This window comes from Babylonia areolata, chromosome 26 (genome assembly GCF_041734735.1).
Source record: "Babylonia areolata isolate BAREFJ2019XMU chromosome 26, ASM4173473v1, whole genome shotgun sequence".
NCBI classification, from domain to species: Eukaryota; Metazoa; Mollusca; class Gastropoda; order Neogastropoda; family Buccinidae; genus Babylonia; species Babylonia areolata.
The window spans coordinates 14,964,036-14,986,301 of record NC_134901.1 but is presented as its reverse complement, the minus strand read 5'-3'; the positions used below and the strand labels follow the sequence as shown (position 1 = coordinate 14,986,301).

Here is a 22,266-nt window from a genome sequence, read left to right as displayed (position 1 = left end):
GCTGTTGTCGATCTGATAAGAAGGAAGAAAGAAATTGTAAAGTATTCTTAGCTAAGCCATAACAAGCAAGTTTCTTAAGGAGAAGAGAGTGATTTATTATGTCAAAGGCTTTAGCAAAATCAACGAAGACAACACCTGTGAATTTACTATTATTTATATTTAAAAGCCATCTATCTATCATTTGTGTCAGAGCGGTATGACAAGAATGGTTTTCTCTAAAACCTGACTGTACTGGGTGAATCAATTGATATTTGTTTAAGTGACACAGTATATGTTTTTGGATATGCTTTTCAAGTGGTTTTGAAAGAACCGATAGTATAGATATAGGCCTGTAGTTAGAAGGATCAGAAGGATCACCTGATTTGAAGAGTGGAAAAACTTTAGCCTGTTTGAAACATACAGGAAAATAGTTTTTATCAATGCAGAGATTATAAATGTAGGTAAGAGACTCTGTTATTACTGGTGCCGAAATCTTCATGATTTTGCTATCCAGTTCATGTATATCTTTGGTATTTGACTGTTTCATGGACATTAGAGAGGCAAAAACTTCTGGAACTGATAAATAAGGGATAAAAACTTTTGAATTTATATTTTTGGATTGACAGTAATCAGTTACCAGTTCTAAATCATTATATTTCCATCTGTCATTAGTAATTAACTTTTCAGCTATATTTACAAAATGGTTGTTAATTGTATCTGGGGTTATATCATTAGTATTATTTTGTGATTTAGTATAGTGCTTGTTGGTTAGTCTGTTAATGGCATCCCAAATAGATCTTGAGTCTTTTTTGTTAGTCACTTTCTGTTGGTAATACTTGTGCATAGCTTTTCGTTGCATTGAATTCACTTTATTCCTTTTTTTAACATATTCTTCTTGATTTACTGGTTTTAGAAGATCCCTAAGGTACATTTCATTTTTTATTTCTTTAGAAATCCATGGAGGTAACATACGGTGTTTCACTCGTTTAGTCCTGATTGGTGCGTGCTTACTATAAATATTAGTAAAGGTTCTTATCCAAAAATCTAAAGCATTTTCAGGATCGGTGTATTGATAGACATGAGAAAGTGGAGAAGAAAGTAAATCATGCAAAAAAGTATCTGTGTTAAAGTTGTTGAAACATCTATATTCAATGGTTTTGTGACTTGCTTTTGGAATTTTAATACCTTTTCTTTTCCAGGTGATGCAAACAGGTGAGTGATCGCTACATCCAGTGACTGGAGAACATATTTCTACAATATTTTGTTTACATGAAACATAAATGTGATCAATGAGGGTACTGGAACTAGGGGTTACTCGTGTTGGTTTATCGATAAGTTGTTCCAAACTGTATGCTGTATATATCTGATTCCATTGCAGCTGAGGTTTTAATAGATTAATGTTAAAGTCACCGAACATTATAATTTCTTTATCTTCAAGCATGGCAGCATCCATCATTGAAATAAAATCATCAAACCAATTAACTCTTTCAGCCGGGTTTCTGTAAATAAATCCAATAAGTAGCGGACTGATATGTTTTATTTTAATTTCTAACCATATGGATTCAATGTCGAACTGATCTAAACTCATTTTTCGCTTTAATGTGATTGCTGGACTGTAATACACTAACAGACCTGTTTCCTTTGAAGCTTTTGGATCAAGGCGGAGTATCCTATAACCCGGGATAGTTACATCAGAGTCACATATGCGATCAGATAAACGTGATTGACAGAAAGGGAGAGAGGGAGGGAAGAAAGAGGGGGGAGAGAGGGGGGAGAGAGAAAGGGAGAGAGTGGGGGAGAGAGGGAGGAAGAGAGAGAGGGAAGAGAGGGGGCAGAGAGAGAGATGGAGACTGAGAGAGACAGAGACGCAGAGAGAGAGATAAGGGGTATGGAGAATTAGAGAGTGAGAGAAAAGAGTGAGACTGAAAGAGACAGAGACACAGAGACAGAGAGAGAGAGAGTGACTGAGAGAGCTGGAAAGTGAGAGAGAGTAAGAGACAGGAAGTCTGAGAGGGAGAGACAGAGAGAGAGAGAGAGAGAGAGAGAGAGAGAGAGAGTGAGAGAAACAGACAGACAGATAGACAGACAGACAGAGACAGAGACAGAGTCAGCGCTGGAATTATGTGAGCCCATTACGTTGCGGTTCACTTCATGACTGCAGGTAAGTTGTTTAGACGGAGGAGAGAAAGAAAAAAAACAAACCCGTGTTTCCAATCCTTCTGAACCCTCACCCACACCCTCCCCACACACCACACACACCTGCCTCTGAAACCCCAACAGGCACCCGCAGAGGAACGAGCGCTTGACTGCCAAAGATTAATTTCCGAGAGATTCAGCAACCTTTCTCTTTTTTTCTCTCTCTCTCTTTTTTTTTTTCTTCGCAGGGATGTGGGAGGGAGATAAGAAAACGCATACAGTCTGTTCTGCACACACACACACACACACACACACACACACACACAGAGCCACACACACACACACACACACTATCTCTCTCTCGCTCGCTCGCTCCTTCACACACACACTCTCTCTCTCTCTCTGTATCTATCTCTCGCTCGCTCGCTCCTTCACACACACACACTCTCTCTCTCTCTCTATCTCTCTCTCGCTCGCTCGCTCCTTCACACACACACACACACACACACTTCCTCCAACCAGACGTTATCCTTCTCCGTCTCCCCCCCCCCCTGTCCTCCCCTCTCTCGCTGTCTCTCTATCTCTCTAGCATATTCAGGCGATTCGCGGAACACTTTCTTTTTCTTTCTTTTTTTAAAAATTTTTTTCATCAAACCCTCCTTCCCCCTACACCTCCTGTCTGTGACCCTCGACGTGGAGTCACTGGGCTATGTGTACATCCCTTACAAGGATTCGGGTTCGTCTTGCTCAACGAGGAAAGTGTCTCATCTCTTGTTTGGATGATGTCATGTGATTGTATGTATTGTATTGTATTGTATTATACTGTATCGTATTGTACTGCACTGTATTGTATTGTACTGAACTGTGCTGTATTGTATTGTACTGTATTGTATTGCACTGTACTGTATTGTGCTGTACCATATTGCATTGTACTGTATTGTATTGTATTGTATTGTATATTGTGTATCGTATTGTATTGAACTGTATCGTATTGTATTGTACTGTATTGCATTGTACTGTATTGTATTGCATTGTACTGTATTGTATTGCACTGCATTGTATTGTATTGCATTGCATTGTCACATTTCCCCGTGTGAAGTTAAGGGGATGATCTATCCGGGATGAGCGCCGGCGTCGCAACGGCGCAGCACCACCCATATATATTTTTTATTTATTTTTTTTTTTATGTCTGCAAGTGGATTTGTTTTTGTTGTCAAATTGGATTTTTTTTTCCCCTTGCAGAATTTGGTCGCGAACAACACTTTCCTTGCCACGTGTTCTGTTACGTGCGCTAAAGTGCATGCTGCACACAGGACCTCTGTTCCTCGTCTCATGCAATAGACCTAGCACCCTGACCACCACTCAAGCTCTAGTGGAGGAGTGGAGGGGGGGGGGGGAGTGGGGGTGGTGGGAGGTCCGTACGTAGGAGTCGAACCCATGGTCTCCCTAGTCTGGTGGTTTAACCGCTGTGCCACACTGCTCTGTTGTGGACAAGGGCTCGCCTTGTACCATGGGCAAAGATTTCTCATCTCTGGCTAGACAGGTCGTTTGCACATTACATTACGGCTGACTTTTCGTGTTCTTTTTATTAACTTGGTCATTCAGTTTGCATTGGAGTGATGGCCTAGAGGTAACGCGTCCGCCTAGGAAGCGAGAGAATCTGAGCACGTTGGTTCGAATCATGGCTCAGCTGCCGATATTTTCTCCCCCTCCACTAGACCTTGAGTGGTGGTCTGGACGGTAGTCATTCGGATGAGACGATAAACCGAGGTCCCGTGTGCAGCATGCACTTAGCGCACGTAAAAGAACCCACGGCAACAACAAAAGGGTTGTTCCTGGCAAAATTCTGTAGAAAATTCCACTTCGGTTGGAAAAACAAATAAAACTGCACGCAGAAAAAAAAAAAGAAAAAAAAAAGGTGGCGCTGTAGTGTAGCGACGCGCTCTCCCTCTGTTGTGATGAAAAGAAATACAAATATAAATATTTTCCGCTGCTTTTCTATTGTGCTGAAATAATCTATTTTCAAATATACGTCATTGGATTCCACCCTCCTTATATACCCGGTTTCCACTCAGCTCATTCTTCTTCTTCTTCTTTGTTCGTGAGCTGCAACTCCCACGTTCACTCGTATGTACACGAATGGGATTTTACGTGCATGACCGTTTTTACCCCCGTAATGTAGGCAGCCACACTCGCTTTTCGGGGGTGTGCATTCTGGGCATGTTCTTGTTTCCATAACCCACCACTGACATGGATCACAGGATCTTTAACGTGCGTATTTGATCTTATGTTTGCGTATATACACGAAGGGGGTTCAGGCACTAGCAGGTCTGTACGTGATTATGTTGACCTGGGAGATCAGAAAAATCACCACCCTTTACCCACCAGGCGCCGTTACCGAGATTCGAACCCGGGACCCTTAGATTGAAAGTCCAACGCTTTAACCACTCGGCTATTGCGCCCGTCAACTCACCATTCAAACCACCCACCCTCCCTCACCCTCCTGAGCTGCAACTCAGAAAATACACACATTGTCAAGCACAGCTTACGCAAAGGAAGTGGACCTGCCACAATTGAACTTATTGCTGAGGGAAAAGGTGAGTTTTGAGACGATATTTAAAAGATGCGAGGGAATCAGAATGACGGAGGTTATCAGTGAGCTTGTTCCACGTCTTTGGCGATTGAAAACAAAAACGATCTGTGTCCGTAGGTCTTACTTCTGACGTGAGGTATCCTGAGGAGTGGAGTATCAGAGGAAGAACATTAAACACATAAATTCCTTCCTACTCCTGTCCTTTTTGGACAATTTAGTTTTCATTTTAATGAAGCCCGCACTGCATGAAAATCAAGGACATATGCTATTTTCCCATGGATCTGTCTTGCTGTTTGCCTCCTGTTTTCGCCCCCCCCCCCCCCCCCCCATGTCTGTGTGTCAGTGTGTGTGTGTGTGTGTGTGTGTGTGTGTGTTGTGTGTGTGTGTGTCTGTCTGTCTGACAGAGAGAGAGAGAGAGAGAGAGCCTGAGACACTGAGACAGACAGAGTGGAAAGAGCTTGTGTCTGTTTGCATGCGTACGAGAGTGCATTTTTGTGCAAGTGCTCCGACCCATCTTGGCGCGAAGCTCGATTGGAAGCTGACAGGGTCTCCCCAAACCAGCAGCATAGAAGCCAGGGCAGTGAAGAAGATGGCTGTGGTGAAACAAACACAAACAAACTTGCTGGCACCAAATGGGAAGCAAACTCAAAGATCCTGACCCAGGTGTATACAGGTCCTGTGAGACCCCAACTCGAGTATGCCTCAACATCCTGCCAAGAAAGCCCGACCCAACAAGGTCCAAAATGCAGGCTTCCGGCAAATTACAGAAGGAATGAAAACAGCGCCCATCTCTGCTATGGAAGAGACGACACTGCTGCACTCACTATGCGACTTTATGTCATTTCCATGTGTACCCCCTTCTAAGGGGCTATGGCCTATATGAATAAAACGTCTACGTCTCTACGTCACTGGAAGAACGGCGCAGTGAAAAGACCCTGCATCAAGCAGAAAAGATGAAGAGACTGCCATCCCATCCACTGCACGCTGAGCTCCAGGAACCAACAAGAAAGAGATTAAAGAGACAAAGTCTGAACCACCTTGTAAATGCGAACCAACGACACTTTATTAGTGACCTGCTTCCTTCCCCTGCAACAACAGGATTATGAGGAGTAGAAGTCAGAGGAACTGAACATGGAACAGGCAAGGAGGATAGCCACATTGATGCAGAACTGAGGAACTTGACCCACCAGATGCTGGACCGAGACTATCCAAGTGACAGATGGACCCACGTCTACACAGATGGCTCTGCTGAGAGTGCTGTAAACAATGGTGGCGGGGCCTTTCTCACTGGATTCCTAAACAGCAGCTGTGTCACAAAGTCCATTCCCACAGGTCAGCTGTCCACTAACTACAGGGCGGAGGCTTGTGCACTGCTTCATTCAGCACAGACTGTGAATACCAGAGAAGAGCTGCCTACACACACAGTCATCCTGACGGACTGAAAACCAGTGCTGCAAAGTCTCCTTACAGGAGAAGAAAGCCAGATCCTGCGAGACTATCGGGCAGGCACTGGGGACAGTGAGCCAGAGGACGGTGCTGACCCATCACACTGTGGAGACAGGGGAAATGAGGAGGCGGGCAGGATGTCAAATGTGGGCACCAAAATGGAACAGACTGTCCATCCTCTCTCCTATGGAGAAACACGAGCAATCCTGGAGAGCCAGTTCAGAGAGCAGTGGAGAAACAAACACCAGGCTGGATCGGAGGAGGATGCTGTCTGGACATTAATCACAGCACAGCAAGTAGTCCTCTTCCGACTGAGAACTGGACTTGTAGGCTCCTTTCCCACCTCTACAGACAGACTGTCCTCTACTGATGAATGCCCATGCGGCACGTGTTCGCAGACACCAGAGCGTTTGCTTCAATTCTGCCCAACTTCGGTGCACTGAGGAGGAAAACCCGGCCCTGTGCGGTAGATCTCCACGAGAAGGTCTTGGGACCACCTGCTGCACTGCGGAGGACTTCGCGCTGCAGATAGGATGGACCATCTGACAGCATGACCTGGGGAACGCGGAAGAAGAAGTGCATGAGCTCCCTCTTTCCTCTCCGCCCCCCTCCTCTATCCCCCCACCCCCACCCCACCTCCACACCCCCTATTTGTCTTTTTTTTTTCTGTTCATGCATACGCGCATGATGTCAGGCGGTACACAGGACAGTGTGAGATCAGTGGGTGGGAATAGAAAACAGAATGAAATGCTATGTGTTGTAATTTAATGTAACGTAATGTAATGTAATGTAAAAGTATAATGTAATCCATCGTGATGTGATGTGATACGATGTGACGTAATACAATATATGCTGAGGGGAAAAACAACCAACAACAGCAAACAGCCCCACAGCTGTCTTTCCGGCAAACGTCATCAAACTCACCTGAAGATCAATGCGTCCAAAATGTCAAACTACGACGTGGTAATCTGAACTCACTTCGTTGTTACCTGCATCGAAAACAACACGATAAACAGACGCAGTTCGAGATATCGAGGTGATGATAGATTCAAAACTTTGCCTGCCTGCCTGCCTGCCCCCCCTCCACCCCCACGCTCTCTCTCTCTCTCTCTCTCTCTCTCTGCATTGTCTTCGTTATCGTAAGTTCAGTGTCTGTGATCTTATTTGTCCATTATGTAGATGTGCTGAAGAAACTGAACTTCACTTTGTGTTATGCTGCCCTGCTTTGGAAGACCTTAGATCCCAGTTAATTCCACAAAAGTATTACACACGCCCAACTTCGTTTGGACTTGTTTTGCTGATGTCATCGACAAACGAAACCGTTACAAAACAGTTTGCTGTTTACTTGTACAAAGCGTTTAAAAAAAACGCAATACATTATGTAGTTAATTATTTGTTGTGTATTCTCAGCTTGTCGTTGAACATTTACTGACGTGTGTTGTTGTTAGTATGCATTTATTGTTTTGAATTACTGTTCACTGTACCCCCTTCATGAGGGACCATGGCCTTATTATTGAATAAACCATCCGTATCCGTATCCGTATCTGTCTCTCTCTCAGGTGACTTCCTGTTTATGACAAATTTTTGTTTGATTCAATTTTGCCAAAAGATTTTTTGACATTGGGGTGAAGAGGGGTGTTTCGTTGAAATACAATTGTGCATTGTCTTTTTTTTTTTTTTTTACCAGGAAAACTGGTTTTAAAGCTGCAGTTTTTCAGGCTGGTGACTGGGTTAGACTCGGTTACATATAATCAAAGTAAGGTTTACACACGTAATAAGCTAAGACTTCAGTGAACCAATTTAGCAGTTTACGAGTTTCATAATCTGAGCTTTTGCTTCATCATAAAAGTTAAAATCTAAAACGTTTACACCTTTGAAACACTTCACATTTTGGCTTAAACACTGTGAGTGTGTTGGGCCCATCGCTCAGATTATATCACAAACTGACATAAGCTTACAGCTGGGAAAACAGCAGAGTGAGGGCTGTATGATGAATGGTTTCTCCATTACAATGGGAAGTCTTTTACAGCTTAGTCCTTCTGTGAAGGACTATGACTCTCAAACTAGGAGGCAAGATTGCACTGGCTCTTAGTGCTGCAGCCTTGAGGGAGGGGCGGGGGCATTGGGGGCTAGTTGGACTTTGGGAACCATCCCAATGCCGACTGCCCTAAAAACCCTCTTGGACGAGAGAGTGGGGATGTAACGTGGGCAAGACTTTCTCCACTGTAATCATATTCTAGCCTAGATAGTTGGGACAGCACAGTTGCCTCCTCTGCCATTGAGATGGTCATCAGGCAGTCCGACAGGACTATCATACATACAAATAAAAAAAGGTACTGTGGAGAACAAACGTCCCTGGCTCACAGCAGAACAGAAGAAAGGAGAGTGGGAGACTGAATGAGAGAAAGGGGAGGGGAGAGTTAGGGGGTGGGGAGAGAGGGAAAGGGAGATCTTGGGGGGCGGGTGGGGGGAGAGGGGAGAAAGGGAGAGGAGGAGAGAGGGAGGAGGAGAGAAAGGGGAGGGGAGAGTTAGGGGGTGGGGGGAGAGGGAAAGGGGCATCTTGGGGGGCGGGTGGGGGGAGAGGGGAGAAAGGGAGAGGAGGAGAGAGGGAGGAGGAGAGAAAGGGGAGGGGAGAGTTAGGGGGTGGGGGAGAGAGGGAAAGGGGGATCTTGGGGGGCGGGTGGGGGGAGAGGGGAGAAAGGGAGAGGAGGAGAGAGGGAGGAGGAGAGAAAGGGGAGGGAGAGAGAGTGAACGGGAGGGACTTGTGGGAAAGGAGCGAGAGGGAGGAGGAGGGGTGCACTCACTCACCACACCCACACTCCAAACCGCGCATGCAGTTTGTAACTTAATCAAAACTGACATACAAGTATGTGGTGCGTACACACACACACACACACACACACACACACACACACTCAGACTTTCCACATATTTTCTCACGTACACACAATACCCAAACTTATTTTGGGGGAAGGTACAAACTGGCAAGCACTTACCTGCGTGTGCACCCCTTTCACCTCATCCATCCCCTACCCCCGCCCCTCCAACCACACACACACACATCTCCACCACGCCCCAACAACATCATATATACGTAAGAGACAAACTTGACATTGACACACACACACACCACACACACACACAGAGAGTCACACACACACACACACACACACACACACACATCCTCACGCACACACATTAACAAAAACACAACCAACACCACCTCCACACACACACACTCTCTTTCTCTTTCTCTCTCTCTCTCACACACACACACACAGTGACACACACACACACACACACACACACACACATCCTCACGCACACACATTAACAAAAACACAACCAACACCACCTCCACACACACACACACTCTCTCTCTCTCTCTCTCTCACACACACACACACACACAGTGACACACACACACACACACACAGAGGGACTCACCTCCAGGTGCTCATTCTTGACGGCCAGCCGGAGCGCCGTCCTGCCGAGGGCGTCAATGCAGTCCACGTTGAGCTCCTGGTACTCGCTCAGCAGCCGCTTGGTGGTCGGCACGTCGCCAAACTCGGCAGCGTGCAGGAACTCCTCCTCCACGTCCCCGAACTGAAAGGCAGCAGCGTCCATTACATGACCCCTCAGGCGTCGCCCGCGGGGCTTGCCGCCACCGCCACCACCACCACCACCACCCCCGGCCCCCTTCCTCCTCAGCTCCTCGATCACTGACTGGGCTAAAGATGGGGTCGGGGAGTGGGGGGAGTGGGGGGAGCGGGGGGTGCTGGAGCCGCTGGACAGTCGCTGGGGGCGCCCTCCTCCTCCTCCTCCTCCTACTCCTCCCCACCCCCCTCCTCCTCCTTCTCCTGGGGGGGAGGTGGTCATGGTTTCGGGAGTGGGGGTTGGGGGGAGGGGGATGGAGATTGGTTGGGGTGCGGGTGGTGGAAGGGGGAAGGATGGCGGAGGGGGAGGGGGTGGGGGTTGGGGTTGGGGGCGTGGAGGTTCGGTTTGGGTTTTCCAAGTGTTTAAATAGTCTGAAGTTTTTTGTGGGTACCGTTTTTTGTTGTTTTTTTTGTAGTTTTCTTTTCTTTCTTTTTTTATTTGTCTTCCATTTTTATCGTACCATCACAACAAAAGCAACAATGGTGTCTCCAATGCTACACATTACTTATCAGCACTGAACTTCAGAAAGTGGTAGACAGATTTTTTTTTTGATTTTTTTTTTTTTTTTAAACTGTTCCAGTCTGGTAGAGTTAATCAAAACCTTACCACAACACTAGCAACAATGGCGGTCTTTGTTGTTATCCTTGACGTAACACAACACACATTTATTAATCACAAGCTTTCGACTTGGGCATAGAAAGTTTCTTTGCGGTTTTGCACCCTGCGTGTGTTTGAACACAGCATCAACAATAACATCAACAACTACAACAACTACAACGGCATTCGCGTAATTGTATTGCTTCTTCTTTTTTTTTTTCTTTTTTTCTTTTTTTTTTTTGGCGCACTCCAGTTTCACGTTCTGGTATGTGACACACCGGGATCTCCGTGGTTATCAATGCGTTTTAATAACTTATGCAAATTAAGGGCCGTTTTATCATGGCGCTACACTAGCGACTGAGCCAAGCCGACTCTTCCAGTTTGGCGCTGCTGTTTGTAGCAGCTTGCGTGACGGGCCATGATGGCATTTTACAAACTTTTCTCTCAAGGATTTAAAATCCACGGTGTTTTTGGTGTGTTTCACGAGGCACGGTTGGCTACAGAAACCACACAGTGTCACACGCTGTTCTTCTTCATTTCATTATCCACACAGACAAGCTTGTGAACTTTCTCAGTCCAACCCTAAACTTACGGGGACGTGTTACGCCTCATGGAAAGTCACTGTACCAAATCAGTCTGACAGCACTTCGTGAAATGTTGGGGAGGGGGTGGGTTGGGGGGGTGTGGGGTGGGGGGGGTTAAAAACCATATGTTAAATCGGCACACAGTCTAAGGTGGAAATGCTGCCAAGTTTTCTCCACACGCATGCTACTATTTCTGCGTGATAAACTCATCATCATGTTTTTCAGAGCCACGCGCATCTTTCCCGCAAACGGAGAGGGAGACCACGTGTAAGTGGTGGCTATACAGTTCACGAGCTGTAAGATATAGATGCATTCCGCTGCTGCTGCTGGTGCTGCTGCTTGCACACTGCTGCTCTCCTCCTCCTCCTCCACCGCACTTTGCCCACACTGGTGCGAACTGTGTCACGTGATACAGCTGACTTGTCAAGATAACGATTCTGCAATGCAGCTCACCCTATGCTCTCGCCTTCGGTCGGTACACTCCTTGATATCAAGCTTTTTTTTCAGTTTGCGGCATTAAAAAGGTGGGAAAAAAAACAAAACAAAAAAAAACAACCCAATCCAAGAAGCTTAATGAACAAAGACAACAAAAACATGTGAAGTCTACAGTGCTGTTTATGCCTTGACGTGAAACACTGCTCTAAGGTCGGCATTGCCTTTTAGCCAGTTAGGGATTCAAATCTAAAACGTGGAGGAACCACACACAACACAACCCATCCTCGTTTGCAACGATACCTGACTGCTACTTCGCGCGACACGCACATCTCTGGCGACATGTCTCTTCTCTAAGGAGTCAGCACTCATCTGCCGGTGAAACTGTCATTCTCTGGTGTGTGTGTGAGTGTGTGTGTGTGTGTGTTTGGGGGTGGGGGGTGGGGTGGAACGGGGTTTGCGCTCTATCTCTCTACCCCTCTCTCTCTCTCTCTCTCTCTCTCAGTAAACAGATACCCCATGGATGACAGCCTCTATGAACACCAAGACAACTGCCATGAGTCTCTGTCATTAATCACCACCGTTCTCTCCTGCGTGCCGGCGTCGTGCTCCGTCCTTATTCTGCTGAGTCTGTGCTTCTCCGATTACTCCCCCCCCCCTACCCCACTCCACCCCCCCCCCTCACCCCCACCCTCCCCTCTCTCCGTACTTGCTTCTTGTCCTCTTGACGTATCTTGTATCGTTCGTGCTTCCAACAGTTCTGGAACTGTATCGGACTGCAATCGATTTCGCGTTTGTTTGTTTTTTTGTTGTTGTTTTTTTTGTTTTGTTTTCATTTTACAAATCATCATTACTTTGTGTGTGTGTGTGTGTGTGTGTGTGTGTGTGTGTGTGTGTGTGTGTGTGTTTATGAACATCGTGTGTTTGTTTATAATGCGACGCGGGAACACGCGTCTTTGTTTTTATACCTACGTACGTGCAGGTGCGCGTTGCTGTACCTGATGCCGCGTGCTCGCGTGCGGGTCACGGTGTTTGGGAAACGATGAAGGAGGGAGGTAGTTAGGTATAAGAGGAAAAAGCCTGACAGGGAAAAGTGCAGAGACTGAGACCTTTTAAATGTACTTTTCTTTTTCTTTTTTTCTTTTTTTTTTTTTGTCGCAGTTTTGATTTGCTAGATATGTCAAGGACACAGAATGAAAAACATTTATAAACAAAAAATAATAAACAAAAAAAAAATAATAATAATAATAGACAAAAAGAAGAAAAAACCAGTGACAGAGATAGCTGAGAGAACAAGCAGAGATAGAGAGCTGGGTGGGGGGGGGCGGAGGGGGTAGAGGAAGAGAGGGGCGAGACAGACAGACAGACAGACAGACGGACGGAGATACACTGTCCTTTGTAGCTTACTTCTTTCTCTCAGTTTCACATTAAACAACAGCAAATGTAACTATCTCCATCGCTCGGGGAGGAAAAAAAAACCGAGTTCATTATAAGGACGGTCTGCATATATATATACATATAAGGTTTCCACAGCCTTTAATCGATGGACAACATTCCGACAGATGTGCATATGCATATTTTCAATACTTGGAGCGTGAAGTTGTCTGCACAGATTAGTGAAGGGTGTTGTAAGGGTGTGTGAGGGCGAGGGTGGTGGTGGTGATGGTGGTGGAGGGGGTTGGGGGTTGGGGGGGAGGTGATGGTGATGGTCGTAGTGGTGGTGGTGATGGGGATGGTGGTGGTGGTGGTGGTGGTGGTGATGGTCGTCTATCATTCTCAGTTTATGCTCAAAAGTCCTGCCATTTTTGCCTCTACCCCACCCATCATCCCTCCGTTTGTTAAGAGCTCTTCTGGTTTCTGTGTCTTCGCCTTGTGGACCCAGTTTTTAGTTGGTGGTTTTTGTTGTTGTTGTTTTTTTATTTGCTCCGAGAAAGAGAGTATCCATCTGACCACAGGTACAGCTGAACATTACTTCTTCTTCTTCTTCTTCTTCTTCTGCGTTCACTCGTATGCACACTAGTGGGCTTTTACGTGTATGACCGTTTTTACCGTGATTCGAACCCGGGACCCTCAGATTGACAGTCCAACGCTTTAACCACTCGGCTATTTCGCCCGTCAGCTGAACATTACCAAACGACGCCTTTGACAATCTTTGTGGGATATTATTATTATTATTAGTAGTAGTAGTAGTAGTAGTGGTTCTCTTTATGTATTTATCTATTATTTATTCACCCTTTTCTGGGTTTTTTGTTTGTTTTTGTTTGTTGTTGTTTTTTTCCTCAAGGCCTGACTAAGCGCGTTGGGTTACGCTGCTGGTCAGGCATCTGCGTATATGAATTTGTCCGAACGCAGTGACGCCTCCTTGAGCTACTGAAACTGAAACTGAAACTGTAGGGTTTTTCGTTTGCTTTTTTTTTTTTTTTTTTTTTTTTGCTCCAAGAAGTGAAGTAACCATTTGAACACACGTACAGCTGAACATTATCAAACGACGCCAATTATATACCATCCAGCTACATGATGAACCTGATAGATGAACGACGACACGCACGCACGGTTCAAAGTCGAAGGAATAAACACAAACTCTTGCATCATAATATTATGATTATGTCCGCAATGCTGGTTAAATCGAGCTGAACATATGCGCGACTCCACACGTAGCGGTAAATCCAGCCGTGAACATACGCGCGACTAGACACGTAGACTTGAGGGGGAAAAAAGAAAAAAGAAAAAGAAGAAGAGGAAAACAAAATCAGGGTTATGTCCAATGTACATACGGATAAATCAGCAGAGTACAGTTCTGTCTGATGACGTCAAACTGCGATCATGACCACGGAACTGCAGAAACCAGTTTTAATTAAACCCACGCTTTACCGAGAAAGGTAAAGGTAGAATCCATCAAACTAGGAATATATAACAAACAAACAATCAAACAACAACAACAAAAAAAGAACGCGAATTGGTTACTACTGTCGAGAGACCTAATCAACAAACATGACACTCTAAACTATGTCTCTGACACTGACATCAGGCAAAAAATGGAACTTGTCTCCGCCCCCCCCCCCCCTCCCTCTCCAATCCTTCCGCCCACCGCCTCCCCTTCCCCCGCTGTCCCACCGCCCCCCCCCCCCCCCCCCCCCCCCACCAGGAAAAAAAACGCAGCACAGCGGTCTAAGTGGCCATAGTAACAAAAAAAAAAAAAAAAAGAAAAAAAAAAAAGAAAGAAAACAGAAAAGGTCAAACTGGTAGAAACCCTGCTGGAAGCGTTCTACAGAAGCTGCAGCCTCCTTGTACGCAGAAAAAGAAAACAGGACGACTAAAGGATCCAGGAGAAAGAAATAAAGTGATCAAATGATAACCCAAACGCTAAAATTAAAAAATAAAAATAAAATAAAATGAATAATAAATACTGATTTTAAGACATTTGTATTTTGTATTTGTATTTCTTTTTATCACAACGGATTTCTCTGTGTGAAATTTGGGCTGCTCTCCCCGGGGAGAGCGCGTCGCTACGCTACAGCGCCACCCATTTTTTTTGTATTTTTTCCTGCGTGCAGTTTGATTTGTTTTTCCTATCCAAGTAGATTTTTCTATAGAATTTTGCCAGGAACAACCCTTTTGTTGCCGTGGGTCCTTTTACGTGCGCTAAGTGCATGTTGCACACGAGACCTCGGTTTATCGTCTCATCCGAATGACTAGCGTCCAGACCACCACTCAAGGTCTAGTGGAGGGGGAGAAAATATCGGCGGCCGAGCCGTGATTCGAACCAGCGCACTCAGATTCTCTCGCTTCCTAGGCGGACGAGCTAGTCCACAGCAAACCCACACAGTCACGTCGGTACTCCACAACTCACCGACCAAAATTAGGCAGAGCAGCACTCGCTTTATATACAGCAAGAGAAAATCAACTATCCTCATACACACACCAACGAGACATTCCCCAGACCCCCTGTTAATCACAAACTCAACTCACCAGTTCTTAAAAAAAAGTTGTTGTTATTTTTTTTAAGCAAGCAGAAGCACTCATCCCTCCCTTTCATCAAGCAAACAAGAGTTGCCCTTTTCTCTTATCCAAAAAAATGATAATGATATATATATATATTTTTTTTTTAATCATGAAAAGAGTTATCTCGAGCCAAGGTCACGTGTCTGTTGATATTGGCACGGGGAAAAAAAATGTTAGAAATGATTTAACCAAACCGCCATTTCTTTCTTCTTCTTTTTTTTTTTTTCATTTCGTTCTTCTTTTTTTCTTTCTTTTTCTTTCTTTTTTTTTTTATCATCCAGGGTTCCCGAGAAAACAGGATGCGATGAAGAGTCGAGAACGCCTGAAGCAGACAGTGTTTTGCATCGGACACCTCATGACATTATCTCTTCACAAATTAGTGCTCTCTCTCTCTCTCCCCTCTCTCTCTCTATCTATATATATATATATCTATCTGTCTCTCTCCCTCCCCTCTCTATCTGTCTCCCCCACCCACTCTCTCTCTCTCCCTCTCTCTCTATATATATATATCTCCCCCCTCTCTCTCTATATCTCTATCTGTCTCTCCCCCCTCTCTATCTCTCTCTATCGATCTATCTCTCTTCCCCCCCCCTCTCTCTCTCTCTCTCGATCTATCTCTCTTCCCTCCTCTCTCTCTATCTTTTTTTTTTTAATCTTTCAGAAGCGGGATGAGAATCGGACAAGGATGGAATGAAGAGAGACCAGGACTGAGTGGGGGGATGGGGGAGGAGGGTGCGGGGGCCGTGGGAGGGAGAAGGGGGGCGGGTGGAAGAGAGACGGACCGACAGAGACAAGACAGAGAGAGAGCCGAGAGAGACACGAAAAAAAAAAAAAAAAAGATCAATCAATCTTCAGCCGTGTACGTGTAATGTTAGCTTATAACTGTCTCACAGAACACATAGCTGCATACTTACGTGTGTGTAGAATTATTTAGTTTCGTTTGTTTATGCACGAATGAGCACGTGTTTATTCGCACACAAATGTACACACAGACACACACACACACATATATATATATATATATATATATATATATATATATGGTGGTGTGTGTCCATCGAGATCGATGATGACCATCGTTGTCATCCAGCTGAGGGATGGGGGGAGGGTGGTGGTGGTGGGGGGGATGCTCATGAATCTGTCTGTGAGTGCGCAGATGGCTGAATAGTCCAATCTGCGCATGAAATGTTCGCTGACAGTTGGGGCAGACAAAGACAGGTATATATATATATATATATATATATATATATATATATATATATATATATATATATACCTATGTAACCAACCTCGGTCTCACCCTTTCACCAAAGCTTTACAGAACAATCATATTCAGCGTCTAGTAAATCGGATGAGACCATACACAGAAGTCTACGGCACGTATAACATGCACTTGGCTCTCTAAAAAAAAAAAAAAAGAACCCATCACAACCGTGAAGTGTTGCACGCACGCACGCACGCAAGCACGCAGGTAGGTACCTACACTTGCCTGACAGACGTAGTTTAGCCTACATGGATTTGTCCGAACGCAGTGCGCACACGCATGTGCGTGAGTGAACAAGTGTATAGAACTACATGTCATTCACATATATTATAAATATATATATATCCATATATATATATGTGTGTGTGTGTGTGTGTGTGTGTGTGCATGTGTGTGTGTGTGTGTGTGTATGCGCACGCGTGCGCACACCCATTTGTGTGCACGTGCTCATCCCACAAAATAAACGAGAAAAAAACCCTAAATGTCCCACATTTCCTTCTGACATTTATACAGCGCACTGCAAGAAAAATGTTCCTCTAAGTCAAGTTGGCCCGTTTTCAGTCTAGAGCGTGCCGCAGTACTTTTCTTAATCGTCTGTCTCTTGAAGCTTATTCCTTTCTTCCCTATCTACCAGTGACGTTAGCCAGAAACTAGGGGAGAGATACAAGAGGAAGCAATTCTTGTTTATCTATTATAATTTGTTGTTGTTTATGACCCATTAAAGTCTGTGAGGACAGAGTGCACGGGATGGTGGATAGAGCTTATTTAAGTTTCCAGGAGAAGGGTATATGATGTAAGGTAAATAAATTCTGAAACACACCTGCATTCCTCATCACTTGATCTCATCCCAAGTCTCCTCTGTTTTTGTTGTTTTTTTGTTTTTGTTTTTTTTTGTTTTGTTTTTTTCAATTTTAACGAAGTGTTAAAAGTCGTGGGGTCCTCAACCATCAATTAACGGAAAATTTAAAAAATAATACTAAAAATCAATTAAAGAAAAAAAATACTAATAATACTAATTCTGATACTGATACTACTACTACTACTACTACTACTAATAATAATAATAATAATGATGAATTAAAAAAAAACGTATATAAAAAAATAATTACAATCACAATAATAAAAAAAAATAAACGAAAGCTTGGGTATTTCCGTAGTTAAGTTGCGGCTATTTCGGGGTTTTTTTCCCCAAAGAAACAAACAGCGACAGTGTTTCACAGTAAACCATTTCTGATTATTCTCTCTCTCTCTCTCTCTCTCTCTCTGGTGTGGGGCAGAAGCAGAAATAATAAACAAGGGGAGCAAACCCATCTGCCACGGGAAGGGCCCGTAATAAATGGTTCCTTTATCATCAGAAGGGTTTTGCGCGAAGACGAAGACAGGGCGCATCAGGTTGCCGGGACGGAACGGAAACGAAACAACAACGGCGTCCTGTGTGTCTTATCTGCTGCAGGGTCTCTGCTTCGGAGTTTCCGTGAAGCTGAAGCCAGTGAATTAGGCTATCTGGACCTTCCTGGTAAAGGTTTTCTGGGTAAAAGAACCCGGAGATCTTCATTCTCTCTCTCTCTCTCTTTGTGTGTGTGTGTGTGTGTGTGAGGGGTGCATTGTTTGGTTCTTTGTTAGTTTGTTTGTTTGTGTATGAATGTGTGAGTGTATGTAAGTGAATGAGTGTGTGTGTGTGTGTGTGTGTGTGTGTGTGTGTGGAAAGAGAGAGAGAGAGAGAGAGAGAGAGAGAGAGGTACATGTGATTAAGACTGAATGAGGGAAGAGACAGACATAGAGAACTCAGACCTCTTAATACGAACCTTCACAAGGTTTGAAGGGGCGATACAAAAGAGGGCTTGCCGTGTACTATTCACCCCCACTGGCCTGTGCCAACACCACACACACAAAAAAAAACCCACAAAAAACCTGAGCGTGTGTTACACTAGTTTCGGTCGCCTCGCTGACGATTTGCACCTTAGTAAGACGGGCTCAATAGCCGAGTGGTTAAAGCGTTGCACTTTCAATCTGAGGGTCCCGGGTTCGAATCTCGGTAACGGCACCTGGTGGGTAAAGGGTGGAGATTTTTCCGATCTCCCAGGTCAACATGTGCAGAACTGCTTGTAGTGCCTGAAACCCTCTTCGTGCGTATACGCAAGCATAAGATCAAATTCGCACGGTTAAGACCCTGTAATCCATGTCAGCGTTCGGTGGGTTATGGAAACAAGAACATACCCAGCATGCACACACCCCGAAAACTGAAGATGGCTGCCTACATGGCGGGGTAAAAACGGTCAGACACGTAAAAGCCCATTCGTATACATACGAACGAAGAAGAAGAAGGAAGAAGAAGAAGCACCCTGGTAAGAAGGCAGGTAAGCCATCATCCATCGATCGCTCAAACACGGTTATGTCCCTTCGCACATGACTGGCAGGAGTGCTCGGACGTATTGTAAGTCCGTGGATGGGTGGCGCACGGAGGTATTATAAGTCCGTGGAGGGGTGGCGCACGGAGGTATTATAAGTCCGTGGAGGGGTGGCGCACGGAGGTATTGTAAGTCCGTGGAGGGGTGGCGCACGGAGGTATTATAAGTCCGTGGAGGGGTGGCGCACGGAGGTATTGTAAGTCCGTGGTGGGGTGGCGCACGGACGTATTATAAGTCCGTGGAGGGGTGGCGCACGGACGTATTATATGTCCGTGGAGGGGTGGCGCACGGAGGTATTGTAAGTCCGTGGAGGGGTGGCGCACGGACGTATTATATGTCCGTGGAGGGGTGGCGCTCCTTCGTTTTCTTTGCCGCCACAGCGCACACCCACGCTGATAAGCCAGCATTGTGGGAAATGTGATAGTGCAACAGAATAACAATTAACTCTCTCCATACGAACGGCGAAAGAGACGACGTTAACAGCGTTTCACTCCAATTACCATCATCATAATATTGCAAGCGGAAGGCTCTTATACTGAAGAGGTGAATGTTGACAAAGAATACCACAATTCTGACGACGGAAGCTAAAGGTTGGGTCATTCAGACACTCACTGGACATCCGAGGGGTCTGTGTAGAGGAGAAGAGAGGACTGGCCGTACTGAGTGAGTTAAAATAATAATAATAATGAAATAAAATAAACTCGTTTTTTTGTGTGTGGTTGATTTCTCAAGACCAATGCAGACGCACCTTCTCGGGATATCGACCAGAATACATCTTGTTGACGCACTTAGACTGCGCACTACTGCTGGTAATGGGAACTCGGCAACCAGTACAACAAAAATATCGTTTGTTTGAATTAGGATGCTGGCATATTTAGATTAAATCAAGTGATTGGAAACAATTCAAATATTTATTCAAGATTTTCGTCAAAGTGTTTGTAGGCTATTACTGGTAGAATCTACCTCACTACATGCAAACAAATGAAACAGGTCAAATACATTCTTTGCTTATTGAGATACCGCCGCACTCCGTCAAGACAGATTGATCCTTTCATTTCAACTGCGCTGTAAAAAAAATATTGCGTCGATTTTTCCGTTAGGAATGTCTGATACTGGGACTTATTATTCAACACACGGGGCATGTGCAGATTATGATTTACTGCCCATTAGATAAGCAGTCAAAATTTGAAGACGTATATTTTGATATAGTGTACAAAATATCAACAACAGTTTATCCGAGAAAAAGTACGATGAACAGCCGTGAATTTTCCGCTATCCTTCGCTGGCAGCCTGAACAAACGAAGACGTTGTTAAGGATCCTAGCATGATTTTGTGTCGGGGTTTCAAAACTGGAGATACAATGCTTTTACACTACACTATCTTCTTTTTTTCTCTCTCTTTTTTTGGATATAGTTTCACAATATCATTCTGTCTTAAAACCACTAATTTTGTCACACATTTCTTCATCAGGAGCTTTTGCCTTCTATGTGAAAAATTTTTTTTTTTCACTTTTGAGTATATCTCAGCCACACTGGCTCTCCCTTAGTCACCACTAATACATAACCAAGCACGCGCGCGCGCGCGCGCGCACACACACACACACACACAAGCTAGCTTTATGCAACGGACGTGAAATGCCTTGCCGTGTCGCAATAACATTCTCACTCAACGCCCTCAAACGAGGCGTTAAATAATCTTGACGTTCTCCAAAATGGAAACACCGAACACACACACACAGACACACACAGACACACACACAGACACACACACACACACACACAAACACACACACACACACACACACACAAACACTTGCTGACATTCACCCTCAGAGCTACAAGGCGGTGGAAGCGAAAGTCATCAGCGCTGACAAGACAAGAACAAAGATTACAAAGCCGGAGATGGAGGAGGAGAATCGAACCGTTCACCTAAACGCACACCATTGAACCTTTTTCCGCGCTGCTCCATCGACCGTGCAGGCAGAAGGGTGGGAAACCCAAGAAGAGCGCGTGACATTCTGGAATAAAGTGGCGGCTGTGTATTTTGCCACAGGTCTTTTCCGCGGCACAGAACGAACTAGGCACACAGCATAGCTGTAAAGGCGTGGTCCCTCAACGTCGCCTTGCCACGTCCACTTGTTGCGGCGCTTTTTAACGACAGCACTGCCGTTCACGGAGAAGGTCAGAAACGCGGAAACCCTTTTTCTGCAAAGACGGAAATTCTTCTCCCTGTTTTTTTTTTTTTTTGGTTTTTTTCCCCGTCAAAACCTCTTGTACATATGGTGCTGTGTGGGGTGGAGTGGGGTGGGGTGGGTGGCGAGAGCATATGGGGAAGGGAAGGAAGGGGGTGATGTTTTTTTTTCTTCTGGGGATATAATAATGAAGCGCGCACGCACGAATCAATGGACGGTCACTACTGGTAGAGTACCCGTCTTAATAGTCTGAAATCTTTTGTCATGCGCTTGCCCTTGTGCACAATTGCATATGTATGTATATATGTATGCTTGTTGTTGTTGTTGTTTGTCATATGAGGCACTTAGAGCCCACGATAATTATAGAAAATTTGCATCAAATACGTACTGTATATCATTATCATTATCACCAAATGGTGGTTACCAAATTTAATGACGCCACCAATCTGTCATTCAGATCATCACAAGCACGTGTCCGTTACTCATGCAAAGGGCAGCTTCGTGGCGACAGGTGAAGGAGAACAGGTTAAGGAGAAAGGTGAAGAACAGGTTAAGGAGAAAGGTGAAGGAGAAAAGGTGGAGAAAGGTGAAGGAGAAAAGGTGAAGAAAGGTGAAGGAGAACAGGTTAAGGAGAAAGGTGAAGGAGAAAAGGTGGAGAAAGGTGGAGAAAAAGGGTAGAGGAGAACAGGTTAAGGAGAAAGGTGCAGGAGAATATCTGCAGAAAGGTGAAGGAGAAAGGTGAAGGAGAAAAGGTGGAGAAAGGTGAAGGAGAAACGTGAAGGAGAAAAGGTGGAGAAAGTGAAGGAGAAAGGTGAAGGAGAAACGGTGGAGAAAGGTGAAGGAGAAAGGTGAAGGGGGAAAGGAGGAGAAGAAAATGTGAATGAGAACAGAATAAGGAGAAAGGTGAAGGAGAAAGGTGAAGGAGAAAAGGTGGAGAAAGGTGAAGGAGAAAAGTGAAGGAGAAAGATGAAGGAGAA

The 22,266-nt window shown here is 45.0% G+C and overlaps 1 protein-coding gene across 1 annotated transcript in view; it reads right to left on the bottom strand.

Moving 5' to 3' along the window:
• The window catches only part of LOC143300423 (short transient receptor potential channel 7-like), a 93,756-nt gene that overhangs the window by 52,862 nt on the left and 18,628 nt on the right, over positions 1–22,266 (bottom strand). The window contains exon 2 of the mRNA XM_076614069.1: positions 9,602–9,760. Coding sequence (XP_076470184.1) covers positions 9,602–9,760 — 159 coding nt within the window. The remainder of the gene's footprint in view (positions 1–9,601; positions 9,761–22,266) is intronic.